The sequence below is a fragment of the Sylvia atricapilla genome, chromosome Z (assembly GCF_009819655.1).
Source record: "Sylvia atricapilla isolate bSylAtr1 chromosome Z, bSylAtr1.pri, whole genome shotgun sequence".
In the NCBI taxonomy this organism is placed as follows: Eukaryota; Metazoa; Chordata; class Aves; order Passeriformes; family Sylviidae; genus Sylvia; species Sylvia atricapilla.
In genome coordinates, this window is record NC_089174.1 from 11080348 (window position 1) to 11100607 (window position 20260).

Below are 20260 nucleotides of genomic sequence, written 5' to 3' on the forward strand. Positions count from 1 at the left end.
GATAAGGTAATTTTTACCTTACTGATGGATAGTAAGGTAGTTTTCTTGAAAGAGCTTTCTTTTTAATTTTGTTGTTGCTATCTGTAACAGCCTGACAGTAGGGTTGTGTTTTGTCTTCCAAGGCATTGGAGAGCATGTTTGCTTCCCTATTCTCAGTGCAGCTGTTATCAAAAAGGGTTAGATTTGACTGTGGAGATCAAGCAGAGAATGAGATACTTAAGGAAATATTTGGAATTTGTTGATGATTTGTGATAGGAACAGTACACTTGTCCAAAAAGTCACATGCAATGGAAGAAGTGATCTGTGTTTTAGTTTTTGTTTGAATTTTTAAAGAAATTTCAGTATTTGAAGTTAAGCATGATAAACTCTGGAAGGTGTTAGAAGTTCAGAATGCAAGAGCAGCAGAAATGCTGGAGTTAAGCAGTGAAAAGGAGGGGTTGACAGGGAGAGTCGAGGTGGGGAACAGGAATGACATGGGAAGCCCTGAGCTTCTTACTTCAAAGTCCCTTCTGCAGATGGGTGAGTCCTGAGCCTCCCAACGCCCCTTTGGGATTTTGGCTGAGGTAGTCTAATTAACTTGTTTGTTTCTTGTTTGTTGGCCTTACTCTTCCTCCCTGCTTTGAGTTGCCAGTGGCACCTCCCTTTTGACTCCCTGGTGCTGCTGCACCATGTGTGGAATGTCAGGTTTATAATGGGCCAGATGAAAAATGCTGGTGAGCAGTGTTTGAAAATTATCCCTGTCATTGCCAACAGCAGCCAGTTGCAGTTTTGTTTGGAAATGGTTAGCAGGAATTCAGATGGCTGTGATTTTTAAAATTTTAACACTGGTGGTCCTTTATTTGAACTGTTCTTACTTAGGGGATACCTGAGAGGCAGTCAGGTGCTTTTGAGGAGGGTTATGGTCTGGATTCAGGTAGGAGTGGGATTTCTCTTGATAAAGGGATGGAGTTCTACTGTTGCCAGGGGTTTGAAGTTTGAATGGTTTTTTTAAAAGTAAAGTAACCTAGTTCCAAAATAAAATGTTGCACTGGGAAAGCTGAGGCATTTGATATGCCAGTGTGCAGCATATCAAATCAGCTAGTCTTTGCAAGACTAATATATTTTTTGTGTTCTTCACGCACAGATGTGAGGAGTGTCTTTATGATAGCCCAGCTGGAAGCAAGATAGCTGTGGCACTTAGAGGTGAACAGCTGAGGGAGCAGTGACCATAGAGGTCTTTTCCAGGCAAAAACCTTCTTTGATTTTATAGAAAAGAATGTTTGCCCATAATCCGAACTTCTCACTGGCAAAAGGAAATCTGAAGTGGCAGTCAGGTCTTTCTTTGGGTTGCCTGTATGAATTCAGTGAGAGACTGCTTCAGCTTGACAATCTGAAAAACGGCAAGACTTTGTCAAGCTCCTCTTGTCTTTCCTTGAAGCTGTGTTTGTGTCTGCTTTGATGTTAGATACCTGACATGGCTGTTTCTCTTTCCTGACCAGGAAAGGAATGGCTGTGGGTTGAGTGTGAGAATGGTGAGCAACAAGTCTTCAGATGATGTTGTGGTGCTGATGTTGGATGTTTCTTGTTTCCCAGTGGCCTGGTGTACATGCTGAGCAAGAGGAAGAGCCCTTCATTATCCCAGTCACGTGTGGACCTGAGACAAGGAGGAGGAGCTGTTGTTTGACCTGAGAAGGATGGATCAAAGTGAGTGTAGTGCTTGCTGCCTGTTTATGCTGTTGCCTGCACTATGAAGTGTCCATGACTCAGCTCCCTGGATCCTTGAGAGGCACCAGTGTTGTTCAGCTGCAAGTTTTTAGCAGTGGTCACTGCTTACTGTCTGTGACTTTATCCACTGGGTGACAGAAGGGGAGGAAGGAGTACTTGGGTTCAGTTGGCTTTTGGACCACATGTTAATATTGTGAGTATGCTTGACTGGTGCTCTGTTCTGTTCTCACTGTGTGGATAGGAGCAGGTTGCAACCTGTTTGAAACAGGGATCCCATGTGAAATTGACAAAAATGTTGAAGTTTGGGGCCTTCATTTGGTTTGTCAGATGTTTTTCTAACTACAGCCATTCAGGTACCATTGTTTTACTTTTTCTTACGTTCTACAGCATCTAAAGCTAGGTAGTGGTGTAAAGTAGGTTTATTGTGTCTACTCCCACCTTATTCTTTCATATATTTAATATATGAGGTGTTATGTTTACTTAGGAACCTGGGTAAGAGAGGGGAGCCTTCATAACAGGAACCTTTGTGTTCTTTAAATACTGTCATCACATGAATTACTTCTGTACAAAGCTCACAAATTTGGGTTTTTGTATGTGCCTGTGACTATGTGGATTTAAACAGCACCATGTAACTTTTCTTCCCCAGCCAAAAAGCTGAGCTCCATCTAGCAGTTTTCATGTCTAGAAAAAGTTGGATGACTTCCATGGGAGTAACTAACACAGAAATACAGACTTTAGAGGAGCTGTTCCATTTCCTATACTCGTGCATAATGTGGCCATGAGCACGAAGTAAGGTAGTCTCTCAAGGAGGCAGGGTGACTTTAGAGCGTCCCTGTATTACCTGTCTTGCAAGGGAGCAGGCTGTGATCTCTGAACACACTCACCCTTGGGCTGGGATCACAGGATAGCTGAGCTGGGAAGAGCCTCTGGCAATTTCAGCCCTGGCTTAAAAGCAGGGAGACATGGAGCTGCTTGTTCTCGGGGCTGTGCCCAGCTGGGGTTTGAAGGTGCTCAGAAGTGGAGGCTCCACAGCTTTTCTGGGCAACAGAGTTACATCTATGTGGAATTCCTGCAGTTTGTTATTTTGTGTCCATTCCCTCTCAAGTTCTTGCTCGGCGGTACTGCTGTGGTTCTGTCTTGTTCATTCCCCTTGCCCAGGTGTTTGTGAGCGTGGATAAATCCTTCTGAGCTTTCCCTTCTGGTGCAGTAGCAGTCCCAGCTTGACCTTCTACAACACACATTCCAATTCCTTAATGGATTTAGTGGCTCTTTGTTGCACTCGATTCAGTACTGGAGAGCCCAAGGTATTCACAGCAGTCTGGGTGTGGTCCATGGGCGTCCAGATGATCTCCCTGGTGTGGGAGTGGAGAACTCAGTAAAGGCCACTTTTAGAAGCCAAAAGTAGTGGTTATGGTTGATGAAAATGCATCCTTAAGTAGCTTTTGGTGTTCCACATTTGAGCACAGGTAGCTGTTAAATCTGCTCAGTTTTACATTCTGTGCGCAAAGCTCTAGGACTCACCTGAGCAATTTCAAGAAGACCAAAGGTATCAATTGAGGGCTTATTTTGGACATATGACCATTCTGATATAATGGTTTGCTTTTTTTGTAGACTCAGACTCTTCACTTTCCAGAATGTTTGCCGGGTATGATGATCCTGAGAATACTGAAGGGTACGAAGATGAACTTTATCCTGAGGAGTCATCCAGTGAGCAGAGTGTTGATAGTGAGGTGGAGTTTCATCTCTATAGCCAGATCCACTATTCCCAGGATCTTGGAGAAATCCGCACGCAGGAAATGGATGAAGAAGCTGATGTTGTAGAAGTCATGGATCAAAGTTCAGGTCTAACTGAGAAACAGGATGAAGATGAGAAGCTCACAGAACTCACTGATGGTGGTACTCAGCTTTCCAATGAGCCTGAGATCATCGTGCTGTCTGATACACCAGATGAAGACAGCATCTACAAAAGCAAGGCAAGGAGGTCAAGATGCTCTTCAGCTCAAGGTAAAACACACATCCAGCCGGTATCTTCCACAGCAAGTCACACCAAAGCTGCTGGATGTAATGCCCTGTGTCCCCCGGAATCTGGTGTGGGCACACCAAGGCAGAGAAACAGCACTAGTGGGAGGCCTACCCTAGTCTGTTCTGCTGGACCTCAAGCCGTGCACGACACGTTGGTGATAGACAACAGCTCAGAGGAGGAGAGCTTGATCTCTGACAGCGATAACGTCGAAAGCTGGATGCTCTTGGGAGCTGATGTTGATGACAGGGATGGAGACATCATGTTGAACCTTGAGGGCTGTGCCACTTCCATCCGCGGAGGTTAGTGCTTTTTATTGGCTTGTTTTTTCTTGCATGGGGATGACAATTTGTCTGCAATGACACTGATGTCAGTGCTTGAAAGATGAACAGAAAGCAAACGAGTGCATGGCAATAGATGTAAAGCTGTGGTAAATTAAATGGTCATTATTTGTACCACTGCAATACCTTTATTTCAGCAGCATGACATATGGAGTAAAAAAACATTTTTCCTGGTAGAAATTTAGAAGAATCTGAGTGATTTGTTCTGTGGACTTTTCAACCTTGCCATGTATTTTCTGTTTCTGGGAATGTATAAGAAGTTGCTGTGTGCCAGACCAGAGACCTTTCAACTCAGGACAGGGATGAGCTGTAACAGGAAGGAGGCAAGGGGTGGAGGGGAGACCTCAGCAGTTCCCCTGCCTCAGTTCAGCAGTTGACTCTCAATACTCTTGTCAGTTTGAAGTACTCTTGTTCATTGAAAGTTGACTGACTCTTCTCATGTGGATTCTGCACTGAATTCAGAGAGGTATTTCCTCAGCCACTAAAGTTTGGTGTTTTGAGAAACATTCTTCCACATTACAGCAAAGAAGGTCCATAAATCTGGTGTTCAGTGTGACAGAGTTTTGGCAAGTGTTTGTAATAACCACTGTGTGTAATATACACTGTGTTACCAGCAACTGCAAATTCTGCTGAATGATCAGCCAGGATCTTTCTTGCTCATTGGTTTCCTGGAGCACAAAGGCCATTACTGGGAACAGCATCCCTCTGCCAGGTTGAGGGAAGCCATGACCTGGACAAAGGCTGGAGAAAGAAATAAAAAAGAGAAGTTTATAAATAAAGTAAGATAGACCATACCTTGAAAGAAGTTAGAAATCTGTGTATGCCATAACTTTATTTGGTGCTCGTGTAAATGAGGAGGTTTTGCATTCTGTGACACTGATCTGCAGGCTGACACCAGTGGAGTTTTTGTCAGTGTCTATAAGCAGTGCTGCTGTTCACATGCTGCTGCGCTGTTTGAGAGGCAGGAACTGAGGAACAGGCTTCACCTTCTTTGGTGAAACACGTATTTCAGGACCATAAATGTTGGATAACCTTCTGCTGGAATTGTGTGTGGTTTTGCATAACTTAGCACAGTTTGTGGCTATACAGACTTTTAAAGCACTCTGTCACTGTGTCAGAGGCCTTAATAAGCACACCACATTTGGAATGAATGTCATTTTTTCCTCCTTATAAATCTTCTAAAAAGTTTGTAAGTATTGCTTTGCAGGTGTGCCAGTGCTGACTGAGAGGGGCTGTTAAAAATCAAATGGGAGTTTGGTACCAGAGGGCAGTTTTTGCTAAGTTATGTCATTTTTTTGTGACAAATATTGGAATGTTTCTGGTTCGTAGTGAATGTTGGCAATAAGGAAGCCACATACACTGCAGACAACAGGAGTAAAATTTCCCTGCACTGTGTGAACGGGTCACACTGTTCAGAACTAAAATTGTTTTGCAGAGTGTAGGCAATATGAACAGGTTTTGAGATGCTTTAGTGGGAAGTCAGACATAGTCATATGAGGTCATAAATACACCTGTTCTTCTCCTACTCTGGTTTTGTTCTCAGCAGTATGCCAGAACTTTCTCCAAACCCCTTCAGATTCTGCTGGATGCAGTTCAAATAACTGTGGTGCACAAAAGTTTGGTTCAGCTGCTCCTTTTCTAATACACACAGTGATCCCCATGCAAAGACATAGGCGTAGAATAGATTCTGTTGTAGGTATGTGTGTGTGTAATGAAAAACCAAAACATCATTGAAGTAGTTATAGGGAAGAGAAGCCATAAATGTTTCTAATGTACAGCAACTGTAATTCATTTAGTGAGCTTGTATTTCTCATCCTATAGACAATAATATGTAACTTATCTAAGGGAAGGTGTCCTTGCCCATGGCAGGGGGCTGGAACAAGGTGATGTTTAAGGCCTCTTGGAAACAAAACAATTCTGGGGTTTTCCAATTCTATATAAATGACGCTGCTGAAACATGAATAGAAGAATATTCAGTTCAAAGAAATGTGTTTTAAAAATGGGTATATTTGCAAATTATCTTCTCAGAGATATTCTCTGCTCATTCATTTAAAATATTTTGAGACATGGACAGTTCTATTTTCAGAGTTTCTAGAGAATGAGACAAGTGTTTTGGTGATAACACTGTATATAAATCAAAATTTATGGGCCTGTGGTATCAGTAAGGATAGTCATAGTGTGTAAGAACTCAGGAAGCCTTGCCTTTCCCTTCTTCCCTGGAAGTGCTTGTGACTGTACATTGGAGAGACCTCCCATCACAGTGTTGGTGTGTGTTTGGTGTCCAGTTTGCTTCCCGTGGAAAAGGGAACTGAAATGTGAACAGTTCTCTGACTGTGAGAGCAGCCAGTTGTCTCAGTCATTTGATGAGTCTGGTTTCACATCTGAGTCCCTGAGTGGAGATGCTCAGCTTCCATTGCATCAGAAACAACTCCTTAAGGAAAGGAATTGAGCAAATCTCCTTATTCTGTTCACTCCCTTACACATCACTTGCCTAACCTGCTCGTCTAACAACCTTATTATTTTAATATTCCCTATAAACAAATAATGCTGTCCTGATCCCTCGAGTGCACAGAGAGTCTTCCCTTGTGCAGCTCTCCAGCTCCAGTGACTGGAATCTATTGTGAAGGAAAGAGATGTCATTTGGCTGTGGGACATGGGCTCTGGGTCCTGGTGGCAAATCAAGGTTTACCTTTTTGTCCTCAGCTGCCATCCTACAGGTTTGTGGCTGGTCCACGAGTACCAGTGCTCCATACACAGATGGAAGTCTTCCCTCCCTCTCTGTCCTGCTTCCCTATGGGTTTAGGTGCCTTTAAGTTTTTGGGTTTGCTCGTCTAATACCACAATAAGCCACAGCATATTTTTGGCTGTATTCCTGTAAAATTCCTGGTTTCCCTGCCAACAGGCAGGACCAGGTGCCTGTGTGTTCCCACCTGTCGCTGGTGGTTTTCCTGGCATGACTGTCAGAAAACTGCCTGACAATGCTGCTGGTTGCTGTGCTTACAGGGTCCTTCCTTCTTCACTTCAGGGTGCTTCAAAAATGGGTAATTCAGCAAATCTAGGTCTTTGGTATAATCTGCACTCTCTTTTTTTAAAAAAAGTTTAAGAGTCCGTAATAAAGTGTGCAGAAAGAATCATTTCAAACTGTGCCGTGCACTAGTGCAGAGAATTCATTTTCAGTGTCAGAGTTTCCATGTCTTTGGAGGAGTGTCCTCCCCTCCCACCCCTTCTCTCTGCTTTGCAGTAGGAGTTTATATGATAAGAACGTTAATCTCCTGTAGTTGGAAGTCTTTCATCCATTTCTTCATTAAAATCTTCCTTTTAACATATTTCTTCTCCCGTGAATAGCTGCAATCCTAATCTCTCCTTTTTTTGGTTGTTTTTTTGGGGGGGGGAGGGGGATTTTTCTTTTGGTTGGTTTTTTGGTGTGGTGTTTTTGGTTGGTTTGTTTTTTTTGTTTTTGAAAGTCAGCTTTCAGAACTGCAGCATTGATGTCCGGCCACTAAGGGGTACAAAAAGCAATTTATCTTCTTTCTGTTATATCCTTTGCTCGCCTGGCCCCTTTCTCATAGACTGGGTGTGAGTATTATTGCACACTGGGCTTGGCAAGTTTGTGCGTAGCTGCTTCTGACTCCAAAGAACACTTGTAAAGTGAAAAAGAGAAAAAAAGAAGCATGTTTGAACATTTAGTGAAAGAAAACATAAGATTATGCCTCAAATGGAAAACAAAATTAATTTGAAACCATTTAATTTTTTGCCTCTTCCCTGAGAAATAATGTAGGCAGGAGTCTTCTATTTAGTGACAGTAACTGCACCTTATGGTGTCACAATGGAAATAGCAATCTCCGATAAATCTGACTTATTGTTTTATTGCTATCAAAGGAAATGCCCTTTGTGAACTTAGCAGTGTTTGAAATGGCTTCTTCTAGATACTGAACTTAAATTTATCTTAACTGTGTGGCAGAAACTACTCAAAAATCTGACCACATCTGTATTTCTTTTCTATATGTTCTATTATTCAAATCTCTCAGTTTATTTCTAAATGGTGAAAAGGTGTAAGCTTATTTCTAAAATGACAACAAAACACAGTGAGCTGTGCTTTGCTTCTTTTCCCTGACAGCTGCTTTTGAATGTGACCTTTGCATGATACAGTATGTTTTTGTTCTGGAGTCTTGTGATTTGTAGCAACAGCTTATTTTTTTCCTACAAAAATGACTACCATAAATTTTTCATTTTGCTAGGGCAGAGGAGAGCTCTGTAAAGAGTCACATTTCCCTGTGCTTATTGGGTACCCAAGTTGTGGAATCAATCTCAAAGAAAGTTGCTTTCAGAAGTAAAAAATATTTCTAGTGGAAATTCCTTTAATAATCAAAATATTTTTGTTATTAATACCCACACACATTTCCATTAATATGTAAAGGTGTGTGCTGCGTTTCTTAAAAGCAACACGACTCCTTGGTGTGATCCCTGTACCAGCTTCAGTGTCACCAAAACCCCAAAGCAGGGATTTATGTCCTGGTAGCTTTGTGGTTGCTTGTCTGGCTGTCGCAGGCTGCTGCTCCGGAGGCCACACGCGGTGGCTGTGGCCATGTCCCCCTCAAGGGTGACCTCAGCCCCCCTTGACACTGCCTGGAGCATGGCAGCGTGGGCACCAGGAGTCTCACAGGCTGATGGAAAAGTACACAGGAAAGATGTCTTGCTATAAAATCAATGCTTTTTTTAGAAGCAGCCAGTGCTGGGAGCCGTATTCGTGTGAGCTGGTCAGCTTTGCACGTGGGAGAGTGCCATCCATGACCTGCAGCCCAGCTTGGCACAGAGGGGCTTCCAGAGGAAGCCGTGGTCCTTGGTGTCCTGCCCAGGCTGTGGCTGTCCCATGCCAGCACAGAGCTCCTGCTCTCAGGGCCCCTCCCCAGCACAGCCCGTGGGGCTGGGGCTGCGTTCCCCTTAGAGGGACAGACAGAGCATTGCTGGGTCGCACCACTGCGTGGGGACTGGAGTCCTGCTCTCATGGGTTTGTGTATGTCTTGCTGAACCCCTTTATGGGCTTGTTTTCTCCCAGAAATGCATCCTGCTGAGGGCTGTGATTTGGGAGTTTTTCCTGTGATTTAAGGGGTTTTCTTCTCACTTGTGTTTGCTGGAACCCTGCCGTCATGGAAATGTGGTAGGAGTGGTTTGTGCATGAATTCCTGCAGCAGAACGTACCCTGGAGCGGGAGTCTGTAGTGGGAATCCACCTACCCGTTGGAAGATACAACACATGCATATGGATATTTTGATTAAAGAAAAAATCTTAATCTTCTTCACCGTGTAATGTGGATACACTCAAATCTCTTGATTATTTAAGAAAAAAAAATAATAAAACTAATAAAGTTCCTTTGCAAATCCAAAGAGATCGAGGCTAAGCACATCCTGCAGCCTGAGCAGCCCCTTATATCTGTTCAGATTCCATCACTGTTGTGGACCTGGCTCTCATTTAAATTTCCTCTAGCTTGGGATTGCTGACTAGGTTTTCTGCAAGAGTGCCCATGCTTACATGGTCATATATTCTGTGTGACTTTTTTTCACTTTTCCCACCTTTTTTTCTCTGTTCTGGTGATAGTTATAAGGGGATTTCCTGCCCCCCACCTCCCTTTTTTGTTATCAGTTTGATCTTTCTTCCTTGTCCCTATTTCTCTGGCTTTCTTACAGGCAATAACAAACTCTCATACTGCAACTGAATTTTTGAACACTGATGGGAAACTGATTTAATCCTTGTGAAGGAGAAGTTCTAGGGGTTTAAGCAATTCAAAAGTGCAGTGGAGGCTATACTGGATACAAAGGACATAGGAAAAAAGTAAAGTTTGAGCTGAGCAGCCAGGTGTAGGAGCACAGAAATCTGACCCTGTGCCCTGCAACACCACTGCAGTGATGCTGATCATGAGGCAGGGGTATGTGGTCACTCCTTTCACTTTAAATCTGGAGGAAATGCAGAAGTAGCTCCTCAGGCTGCTGCAGCACTTGTGCGTGTTCAAGTACATACATGCCTGTGACATAGTCAGGCAAGGCCTGGGGTGATGACAGTGGTGGTCTTTTTATTCTGTTAATGTATATAATGGGTATTTCCAGAATTCATACTGGGGAATGCTATGTGTCTGCTGTGACTGTATTCCACATGGAACAGCCCTACTCCAGCGACCTTTGCCAGGGGAGAATTGTGACTGCAGGGGACACACTGGTGAGTGTGGGTGCACACTCCAGCTCCTCTGCAGAGGGTCCTCAGTTCCCTGCAGCATTTCCCACCAGCATGACAGTTTTTGTAGTCGTGGAGTTTGGGTTTAAGCTGGGTTTTTTTTGCATGGCAATTTGTAGCAGTGATAAAGTTTCCCACCTGCCAGGCTCTGCCTCTTCCTCTCCCTGGTGATGGTGTTTGACTGCTGTTCATCTAAAGCTTCTGCTAACGCCTCTGATTTCACATCATATGCCTCATTCCCAGCTATCCAGAATATGTCCTGTCAGACAGTGACATTAGCAGTGAGGAAAGACAAAAATTGAAGCTCTCTGTCCAGTCTTAGACTTTTGTTGGTGGATGTGGATCACCAAGAGTAACATGTCTCCATGCACTGCTGGGAGCCACATGCACAGAACCAGCTGCAGAGCTGTTTCTCTCACCAGTTTGGTGTGTTTTGGCGCTGGTTTGGTGTATTCTGTCATCAGTTTGGTGCTAGTTCTGCATGTTCCTGTGCTGCCTTTGCACAGCCTCAGGTGTCAGTGGTGGTTGGTGTTCCTTTGTTCACACTTCTGAAGTGGAGATGGGGGGAATGCCCTCAGGGAGCCTGAGGAGGCCCATTAGAGACAGCAGGTTCCAGTGACAGTCACAAAAGCACCTCTTTGCCCTAAGCGGGCAGGTTTCTCTGCGCTTTGCTGTCTTGCATTGTGCTGCGTGGGTGATTTTGGTGCGCCTGTCTTTACTCTGAGCCCCTGAGGCACCGCGGACAGCCAGGCATCCTGAGGACAAATCTTTCTCCATCAACTCCTTTAAAACCTCAACGGCCAGGCAGTGAGGGGGGAGCATGGGGGGAAGCTGCCAGATGCTCTTTTCGGTCTCTTTTTGAAACTCTCTGTGCATGGTGAAACACCAGAGCTTGCTGTGCCCTGCTGGAGCGGGGGCAGTGAGGCGGCGGGTGTGTTCCAGCCCGGTGCTGGCCGTCCCTGCCGCATGCTGCACTGCCCTTCCTGGCTTGACGCTGCCCGAAGGTAAGACACCAAGCCTGGAACTGTGTCTTGTGGTTTTTTAAAACTTTACCTGCAGAGCCTGGCGGATCCTCCCTCTCCCCACGAGCGTGCGTGGCGATGTAAATACACACACATGTGTGAGCACAGGCACGTGTGTGTGCTTGTGTGCGTGTTTGTAGGTGTGTGAACATTCAGCGTTTCCACCTGCATTACATTCCCACGGCGTATCTTGGCAAAGAAACCTAAAGGGGGGAAAGTTGCCAGCTTTGAACAGGAATTTCAGTAGGGTCCCCTAACATGCCTGTGAGAGGGGCAGCAGCATTCCCAGCACTTGAGTCCGTGTCAGAGGCTTCATCCAGTGACAGCCCAGCGCAGATCTGAGCTGTCCCCTCACCTGGCTCCCCAGGACACAGGCAGAGTTAGCACTGTTTGTACTTTAGGCTGAATGGGTGCGTGCTGAGGGCATGTCCTCATTGGATTTTTAATTATTATAACTTTGTTTTGGCTTTAAAAAAAAAAAAAAAAAACAACAGAGAAGAGATCCCTCTAGGAAGTCCTAGTCAGCAGTTGGAGCAGAGGGACAATTCTGTTGGCATTGGTGGTTGTGTGTGTTTGTGTGTCTCACATGGTGGATCCATGGTATGTGTTTGTGTGACTGAGATTTTCAGACAGCGAGCCCAAGTGTTTAAAACATACCCTTTTGTTGAAAATGAAGCCTAAAAGCCAAGCTTTGGTCATTCGTTTGAGATTTTTGTAATAAGGGGTTTTTTTTTCATGTTGAGGAGCAGCTTCGTGCAGGTGAAACAGTGCCGTTTTTGTTGCCATTTCCCTAAAAATGGAGTGATTTAGTGGTGGCTGAAGGTCACGGTCTTTTGTGTCTTGCTGTGGTTTCTCTTACAGGATGCTGTGAGTGGGCCCCAAAGGCTGCTGCCTCCAGGGGCCATCAGTCCCTGTCACAGCATCTGGAGGCTGCAGGGAGCCGCCGGCGGCTGTTCTGGGTCAGAAGGGACCTTAAAAACCATCTTGTTGCATCTCCCTGCCGTGGGCAGCAACACCTTCCACCAGACCGGGTTGCTCAGTTATACATAATTTAATCTTTTGTCGGGGCAGCCTTGTGTTGCTGGTGAAGAAAAATATTTGTTTTGCAAACCGACAGCAAAAATATTTTTGAAAATACAAATGACGTGGTTTTGAGGTGTCAGGGGTGTGATTTTATGTTTTTAAACACAACTGACACGTTTGTGACGTATGTCAGTGATGTAATTTTTTTTTTTTTTTTTTGGTGGCACACACGTGCAATATCCAAAGGACAAAAGCTGAAAAAACACTTTTCCCTTTTTTGGAAATGCACATTTGAAAATAATTTCACAGTGAACTCAAATAATTAGAAGGAGCACATGGAATTTTAAATTTGAAAGCTTGGCTAATCCTGAGTGGCTTTGTGAAGCTTGAAATAAGCAGGAATTTGAAGGAGAAAGCAGGGTCCTTAGGAACTGAATTCTTCACAAAAGAAATTTTTTCTGGTCCTACTTTATTTTAGTGTTGTAGGAAAAGCTGAAAATTTATAAGATGTAACCTCATTGAGACTTTATTTCTTTTTAGTTTGGCAAATATCTGATCTCTTTTCCATCAGTAAGACTGAGACCATTTCTCAGTCAATGTTCTTATGTTACCACTCCACTTTGTGTCTTATAGGGAGGAGACTCACTCAAAAAATAGACATAAATGGAAAACATGCCCCAAAGTCCTTGTCAGTGCTTCAGGGAATGTTCAGATGCAAGAATAGTTCATTCAGATGTTGCTCTTCTATCCTGTAGTTGCTCTGAGAATATAAGCATGCACAGGGAACAGCTGGGCAGGTGGAATGTGCAGGTGGGGTTTAATATATCCAGCTGGTCATTTTATTTTTTAATGTTGCACTTACCTTCCACAAGGAAAACATGAAAACTACTCTTAAATGTCAATCCATTCAAGGGCACAGAAAAGAATTAAAAATGCTCTTCCAGCCTGCATGGAGCATTTAGACAGCCAGCGAGTTCTTTTCGATTTGTTTTCTAACATTTATCTTTGTTCTTGTAATTTCAAAGTTTGTTAATAAAACAAAACACTACATGAGGCACAATTCTGTACAAAACAAATAATAAATCAGTCATCAAACAATTCTTATCCAGGAAAAAAAAAAAAAAAAACAAAAATTAAGAAAATCAAAATGACATCAAGGATTCTGTGTCAGGCTGTTTTCACCCAGCCCCACATTAAAAATTCCAATTTCTAATTATTGACTAATGTCAATACTTAATACATAATTAATATAGCATTTTCTTTAATATTTACATAAATTGCAGTGTAAATATAGATCTTCAAAGTAATACTTCGTTGTATCTTTCACAGTTATGCTACCTGTGTGCCTTTCATCTCTGTACACTCAAATTTTATTTAACAAAATTCATCCCTGTATATTTATTTACAACAAAATCTTTGCTCTTATGCATATATAATATCTCTAATCGCACAAATGTTAAATGTTTAAAGTTACATTTGTTGTTTCTTCTTTGGTTTGACTCTCCCACTCCTATTTGATTTGTTGTTGGATTTTTGGTTTTGGGGTTTTTGGGGTTTTTTTTTTGGAGGGGGTTGTGTTGTTTTTGGTGGGGTTTTTTGCTTGCTTTGTTCTGGTTTTTTGTTCATTTGGGGGTTTTTGGTTTTGTTGTTCTTGTTTGGTTTTGGTTTGTTTTGTTTTTGGAGAGAGATTCCTTAAAATACATTATGATTATTTCAAAAACTCTAAATAAGTTGGAAGAAAAAACCAGAAAAAATCTGTGTTTGAGTGCAACTAGGAAAAAGCACAGTAATGAGACGACTTTTTCCTTCAATAGAAAGGTCTTGCTTTCTTTCTGTTTGGGAGTTTTGGCAACAAGTAATAATGCGTATTTCACATAGATTTAGGCACAAGTTACTTTGGAAACTTAAAAATTACTGGTATCTCATGTATCTGCTCTGTATTGGAGAAGTTGAACTTTTCGGTCTTTTTAGTGCAGTCACAAGATCTGTCTTAGGAAATATGTTTTACTGTTGAAGTGTGGTCTTGGGATAAGTGCTCTCTTCATTTTGATACTGTCACATTTCATCCTTCGGCTTGAAGATGAATCCTTAATCCTGGGAAAGAGTGACAAAAGTTGTGCTTGGGCTCTGTGTGTGTCCCACAGAGACAGAATCTCTGTGCCCCATCCCAAGGCTTATTTCTGATCCTGAAGGAGGCAAAACATTGCTGTGGTTTCTCTAGTGTGCTCTTTTTTTCTCTCTACTTTTTCTGATTAAAAATTTATCCACCTCTTTCATATTCTACCAGTGAGTTACTGGTATTATCCGAAGTGCATTAAATGCCCTCTCCCCACCTTGCCAAAGGGTCTATAATTCTACCTTTGAGAGTTTAAATTACACTCCTTGGCCTTTTTGCTCTGTCCCCAAAGTAATCCCCTGACATAGTTTCAAATAATAGGGAACTCATCTTTGGAATTATGCAGGTAATACCTTTGGTGGCACATGTGATAGTTTGAAAGATACTGTCAGGTTGTTATTTAATTGGAATACTGTCAATGTCGTATTTTTAAATTATTCATGCTTTTTGAAAACTATGGTGAAGACTAGAAAGCAGCCAGCTGTGTAGTAGCCTTAAAATGTACATTGGTTATCACAATTAAAAAAAAAAAAAGAAAAAAGAAAAAAAAAAAAGAAAACAGCTATTAAATGCCATTTTGCAGGCGTAAGTTATTTTCCATGGCTGATTAAAGAGCATCTCCTTAATCGTGTTGCTTGAGGATGTTCAGTGTCAGCAAATTTGCGGGTTTTTGATGTTTAGGGCTTACTGCATATGTGGGTTGCTAAAGTGTCATGCCTAAGGACGAAAGTGGGTAAATATGAAGATGTCTAAATTTCACACCTTTGTAAAACTAAACTGGTGAGTTTCCTCACAAAAATGATTCCAGCTTAGCCTCGGATTTTGAGCACAAGAGGTCTTGGACATGTCAAGGATCTCACATTTTTATGTGTTAGGAAGAGCAGAAATCCAACTCAGTCTTAGAAAGGCAGAGTATTTGGCTGGGACCTCTTATTCCTAAACAAAGATGACCCTGCAGTGTACAGAATGCCTGCAGGGCAGGTGACATTTTACAGCTCCAGTGCAGGTAACCCAGCGGATGGCATTACCTCAAGAATTAACATCCCGCAGCACAGGGCATCCCCCAGCGCAGCAGAGACTCACGCACAGGCTGCGGGGCATTTCAGCCTATGAAAAGAAGAAATGCGCTACTCAGGAGGCAAATTTTACAGTAAACTCTGACAGAAATGTGTTATTTTTGCTCACTTTTTTTTTTTTAACTAGATGTACGTTAAGTATGCATTTGGGTATGTGTGTGGGCGAGGGGGCTGCTGAGGATTTGGGCGTCTGTGTCTGCGGAGGGAGGGAGGGGTGTGCTGCACCGGGGTGCAGTGCAGGAGATAGCAGGCACAGCCTGGAGATGGGGCTCCCGGAGTGCCAGGAGTGGCAGCAGGCTCCTGCCAGCTCAGCTGAGTGGGAAGGCCTCTGTTCCAACCAGGAGCTGGTGCCAGACAGCCGGGAGAAGGGGCTGCAGGGGACAGGCAGAGCCGGCTCCAGGGACAGGAGCCAGCAGCATTCCCGGCTGTGCTGCGTCCCCTGGCGCTCAGCTTGCCCCAGCAGCCCACCCACGGAAACGGTGTTGGCTCATCCGATGGCTAAAAAAGGGGAATTTGCTTATTTAATGATAAGGCTTCCTTAATTCTAGCCAAATTCCATAATACACACTGCTAAATACCTGGTGCTATTATTTGTTTTGATTAGGAAAGCAATAGTAAAACTTTGGAAAAGCTTTTAATAGCAAGTATGTTCTCACTGAGAAACTTCACTACAGTGACAGATGTTAAAAAGGCTAAACCTTATTTCTGGGACTTAATTTCTCCTTTGCAGTGAGTTCAGACGAGGCCCATGCAGTCAAAGCCTCAAGTACGATGGGCTCCTGGCAGTGTTCACCTGCTCTGTGAGCCCAGCATGTTGTCATGATCCCATCAGATGTGTATTGGGACAGATTTGCTCATGATGTGGGGCAAGTGGTCACCTGAGGAGCAGTCATGTTCAGGTGTTCCCTGTCCCGTGGGTCTGAAGTCTCCTCTGGGCTTTCTGCAAACAGAAAATGTAGTGAACGAAGGAGATTTTAGTACGTGTCCATTTTATTTTATTTTGCCTCTTATTTTTGGAATCATGGCTGCCCTGCTTGAGGTGGGTCAGTACAAGTAAGTGACAAATGTATAATTAAAAAATACAGAAGCTTCTTCTAGGTCTAATGCTAGCTCAGACTATTAAATTACTGAATTGGGTGACGTTCTTCCTATTTCTTTCTGTATTGCAGAGATGCCCTTAAAACCAAATAAATTCGTTGGATTTGAGAGTTAAAAGTACTGTGGTGGTCTTTACAGAAAGAAATAATAGTGCTAAAGTGATGTTCTTTCAGCCCTAGCATAACTGTGAGGTCAAAGCAGATACACACGGTACAAAACTGTCCTCCAAAATCCTAAAAAACATTTTTCTGGTGTATTACTGTAATTGAGCACAGATTCTGGAAGCTAAAAGTCTTAATTATGATCAATTTCCTGTCTTCACTATGGTAGCTTTCCTTTAATTTAAAAAAAAAAAAAAAAAAAAAAAAAAAAAAAAAAGAGTTCTTTTCTTAACTAACTCACAAATTTTGGTAACAGTTGCTTCTGTTTGAGGTTCTGTTGAAGTTCTGTTCTGTTCCATCATTAACGTGTCACTGAGCGCTGTACTGTTGTTTTCAATATTTATTTATCCCCTGATTTTGGAGAGAAACCAATTTTAACACATGTTAAATGCTAAGGAAATTGGAGTAGATGCAAAAATTAATTTATGCAGTATTTCAATACTTGCAGATGTATTGAAGACTAGAAAATAACTGCTTATCATTTTAAGGGAATTTTTAGTTTTCTTGAATGCGTGGGATTACATCATCTGAATTTTTAACATGATAGCATTTCAATGCTTTTGCAATAGTACCAGCTAACTTCTGTTTTCCTTAAAATAGAAATTATGTGCAAGAATAACCTTTGATATAGTTAATAAGTTGAAGAATCAAGTATTTGGATGTTAAGCAAGGCATTTTAAATATGGGATACTTATCTCTAATAATGTTACATTAGTTTTAAAAAAATATATTGCAATATATCCTTGGAAGTTACTCCTAAAGAATTTTAAAATAAATGTTACCATATAGTTTACCTTGTCTCAAACTCAGATATTTTTCAGGACTTGTGTCTCAAAGCTGCCTGGGTGGGACAGAGATTGATACATCTTTTATGGTTGAAACCTGAGATGTTGTGTAGGTTGATGTCTTTTAAACCCTGAGGGAAAGAAAAAGACGAACAAACGGAATCCACGCAAACAACTAGCACTAAAGAAAGCAAAAAAGTACTTAGGTTAATAAAACTCAGTGCTAAAATTGCCCGGGCATTTAATTAATAAATTGAACAGAGTGCAGTGAATGCCCAGTGAGAACAGCAGGCTTTTGCTCAGCAAAACACTTGCACATGCTTGACCTCATTTGCTGACTTGTGTCCTCTAGATTTAAGGCTGTAGCTCACCTGGCTGCACCTGTCTCCAGGTGTGAGTGGGTGTGTCATTGCAGCAGGGAGCATTTCAGTTCACACTGAGAGTGTAAAGACTGGAAGAGCAGCATGGCCATGGGGCAGATTTTAAAAATGGGAATATTTGCTCTACATTTCATTCTTCTGCAATGCCACAGCCCTGCCAGTCTTGGTACTGCCATACGCCAGAAAATGGCACCTCCAGGTGTTCTGCGTGATGACCGGTGATGGCCATGTGGGTTGGCACAGGCCAGGCTTTAATTTTTCATAGAATCACAGAATCATAGACTGGTTTGGATCAGAAGAGATCCTAAAACCCATTCTACTTCACTTCCTGCCATGGGCAGGGACACCTTCCATTATCATAGGTTGGTCCAAGCCTGGTCCAGCCTGGCCTTGGGCACTTCCAGGGATGCAGGGGCAGCTACAGCTTCTCTGGACAGCCTTTGCCAGGGCTTCACCACACTGACAGGAAATAATTTCTTCCCAATATCCCATCTAACCCAGCTTTCTATCACTGTGAAACTGTTTTTGATGTCCTATTCTAAATAGTAACCTATGGTTTGTTTAAAGCTTTGTGGGAGGGGTCTATTGAAATATTCTAACAACTCCAAACAGCTGGAGTGCTTCCCACCCAGGTGACAACGAGGCAATCTGGCATTGTGTTGCGTTGACTGTCAGAAGCTATTCCACACCAGGCAGCACAACAGTCTGAGGCAGTGTGCTTCGTTTTTCACATTTGATGAATTGTGAATAAAGTCCAGAGTGTAGTATGCTACAAATAACGTTTGTTGTCTTCTGGCTGCTTGATATACTTTACACGGAGTGATATTAGTGAAATCAGGATCCGTATTGTAATGTGTCTCTTTTTTTTTCAAATTATTTCTCAAACAGGTGGACATATACTGCTTTAACTCCTTAAGATACATAAGCAGAGCTCTTTTCAAAATTTGAGCAGAAGTTTTTCACCTGGCTAGTGAAGAACTGCTTTCCTCATTTAAGAAAAATATTTTTGCCATCTTTTCAGCAGCAGTTGAAAGATTTGTAAATACTATGCTCCTTTGACTGTATTGGTATGTGAAGAGTCTCCAGAAGAGCTGGAGAGACACTTTGTATGAGGACCTGGAGTGACAGTACAAGCTGAAATGGCTTCACACTTACAGAGAGTTGGATTTGATGGGATATTGGGAAGGAATTGTTCCCTGGGAGGGTGGGGAGGCCCTGGCAGAGGGTGCCCAGAGAAGCTGTGGCTGCCCCTGGATCCCTGGCAGTGTCCAAAGGCAGACTGGAGCTTGGGGCTTGGAGCAGCCTGGGACAGTGGAAGGTGTCCCTGCCCATGGCAGGGAGTGGACCTGGATCAAATTTGAGGTCTCTCCATGCCCAAACCAGTGTGTTTCTGTGATTGCTGTGCCTGGAGCTCATGGCACAAGCAGTCCAGTCCTGGCCCCAGTGTGATGGTGACAGCAGCTCAGGCTCTGTGTAGGTAAGTGCAGCAGTGACACCATTGTCACCAGAGCACACTGGACCAGGTATGAACCATAGGACTTTGAGAATTTTCGATTGTTAAAAGCTGCTGCAGTCTCCGAACTATTGTAGAGTTTGAAACATAACAATGTAGAATGACTGTATTTTTTAAAACTAATACTGGCTTTCCTTAACTAACAGCCCAGATACACTATGTTAAAGTGTATCTGTATCATAAAACTTTTTTGTTCTTATAGGAATAATTGTTTAACAAATACAATAATGTATGAAAACAACACTGTTTATTGAATTCCTAGAGAGGAAAAAAGGAGAAATTATTAAAGGAGAAATTAATCTTAATAATCCTAATATGTGGCTCCTGGGGTTTGGGTGCAGAGGACAGCACGGGGGTACAAAAAGGCATGGGAGCTTAGAGCCTTAATAATTGACAGTCCTCCAGATGTCTGCTGTCAGTTTGTGTTCATCGTGACGTAAAAAAAAAAAAAAAAAAGATAGATATGCATAATTTATCAATACCATGCACAGGACTATATAGATCTCATTTTAAAATTAAGATGAAAGATTCTCATTTCTGATACTTCCATGTAAGAAAATATTTTAGGGTGTCCCTGTCAAGGGTAGGAGCTGAAATCTGTATTTTGTCTGTTTAGGCAAGTGCTGCTTTCACTACAGCAGTGTTTGAAAAAATAAACATATCAGTGAAGCCCTGGATCTGGACATTGGTTACCAGTGTTTTAGTGTGGAGCCGAGGGCTGGAGAAGTTGGCTCATGGGCCCAGCATTTCTGTGGGCACTGGAATATGGACTGGCGTAAAAATCACACTGTTTCTT

The 20260-nt window shown here is 42.6% G+C and overlaps 1 protein-coding gene across 1 annotated transcript in view; it reads left to right on the forward strand.

Annotated features, from left to right (window-relative positions):
• The first annotated feature begins 1570 nt into the window (after positions 1 to 1570).
• ZCCHC7 (zinc finger CCHC-type containing 7) overlaps positions 1571 to 20260 on the forward strand; it is an 82641-nt gene continuing 63951 nt past the window's right edge. The window contains exons 1-2 of the mRNA XM_066339289.1: positions 1571 to 1683; positions 3316 to 4026. Coding sequence (XP_066195386.1) covers positions 1674 to 1683; positions 3316 to 4026 — 721 coding nt within the window. The 5' untranslated portion in view covers positions 1571 to 1673. The remainder of the gene's footprint in view (positions 1684 to 3315; positions 4027 to 20260) is intronic.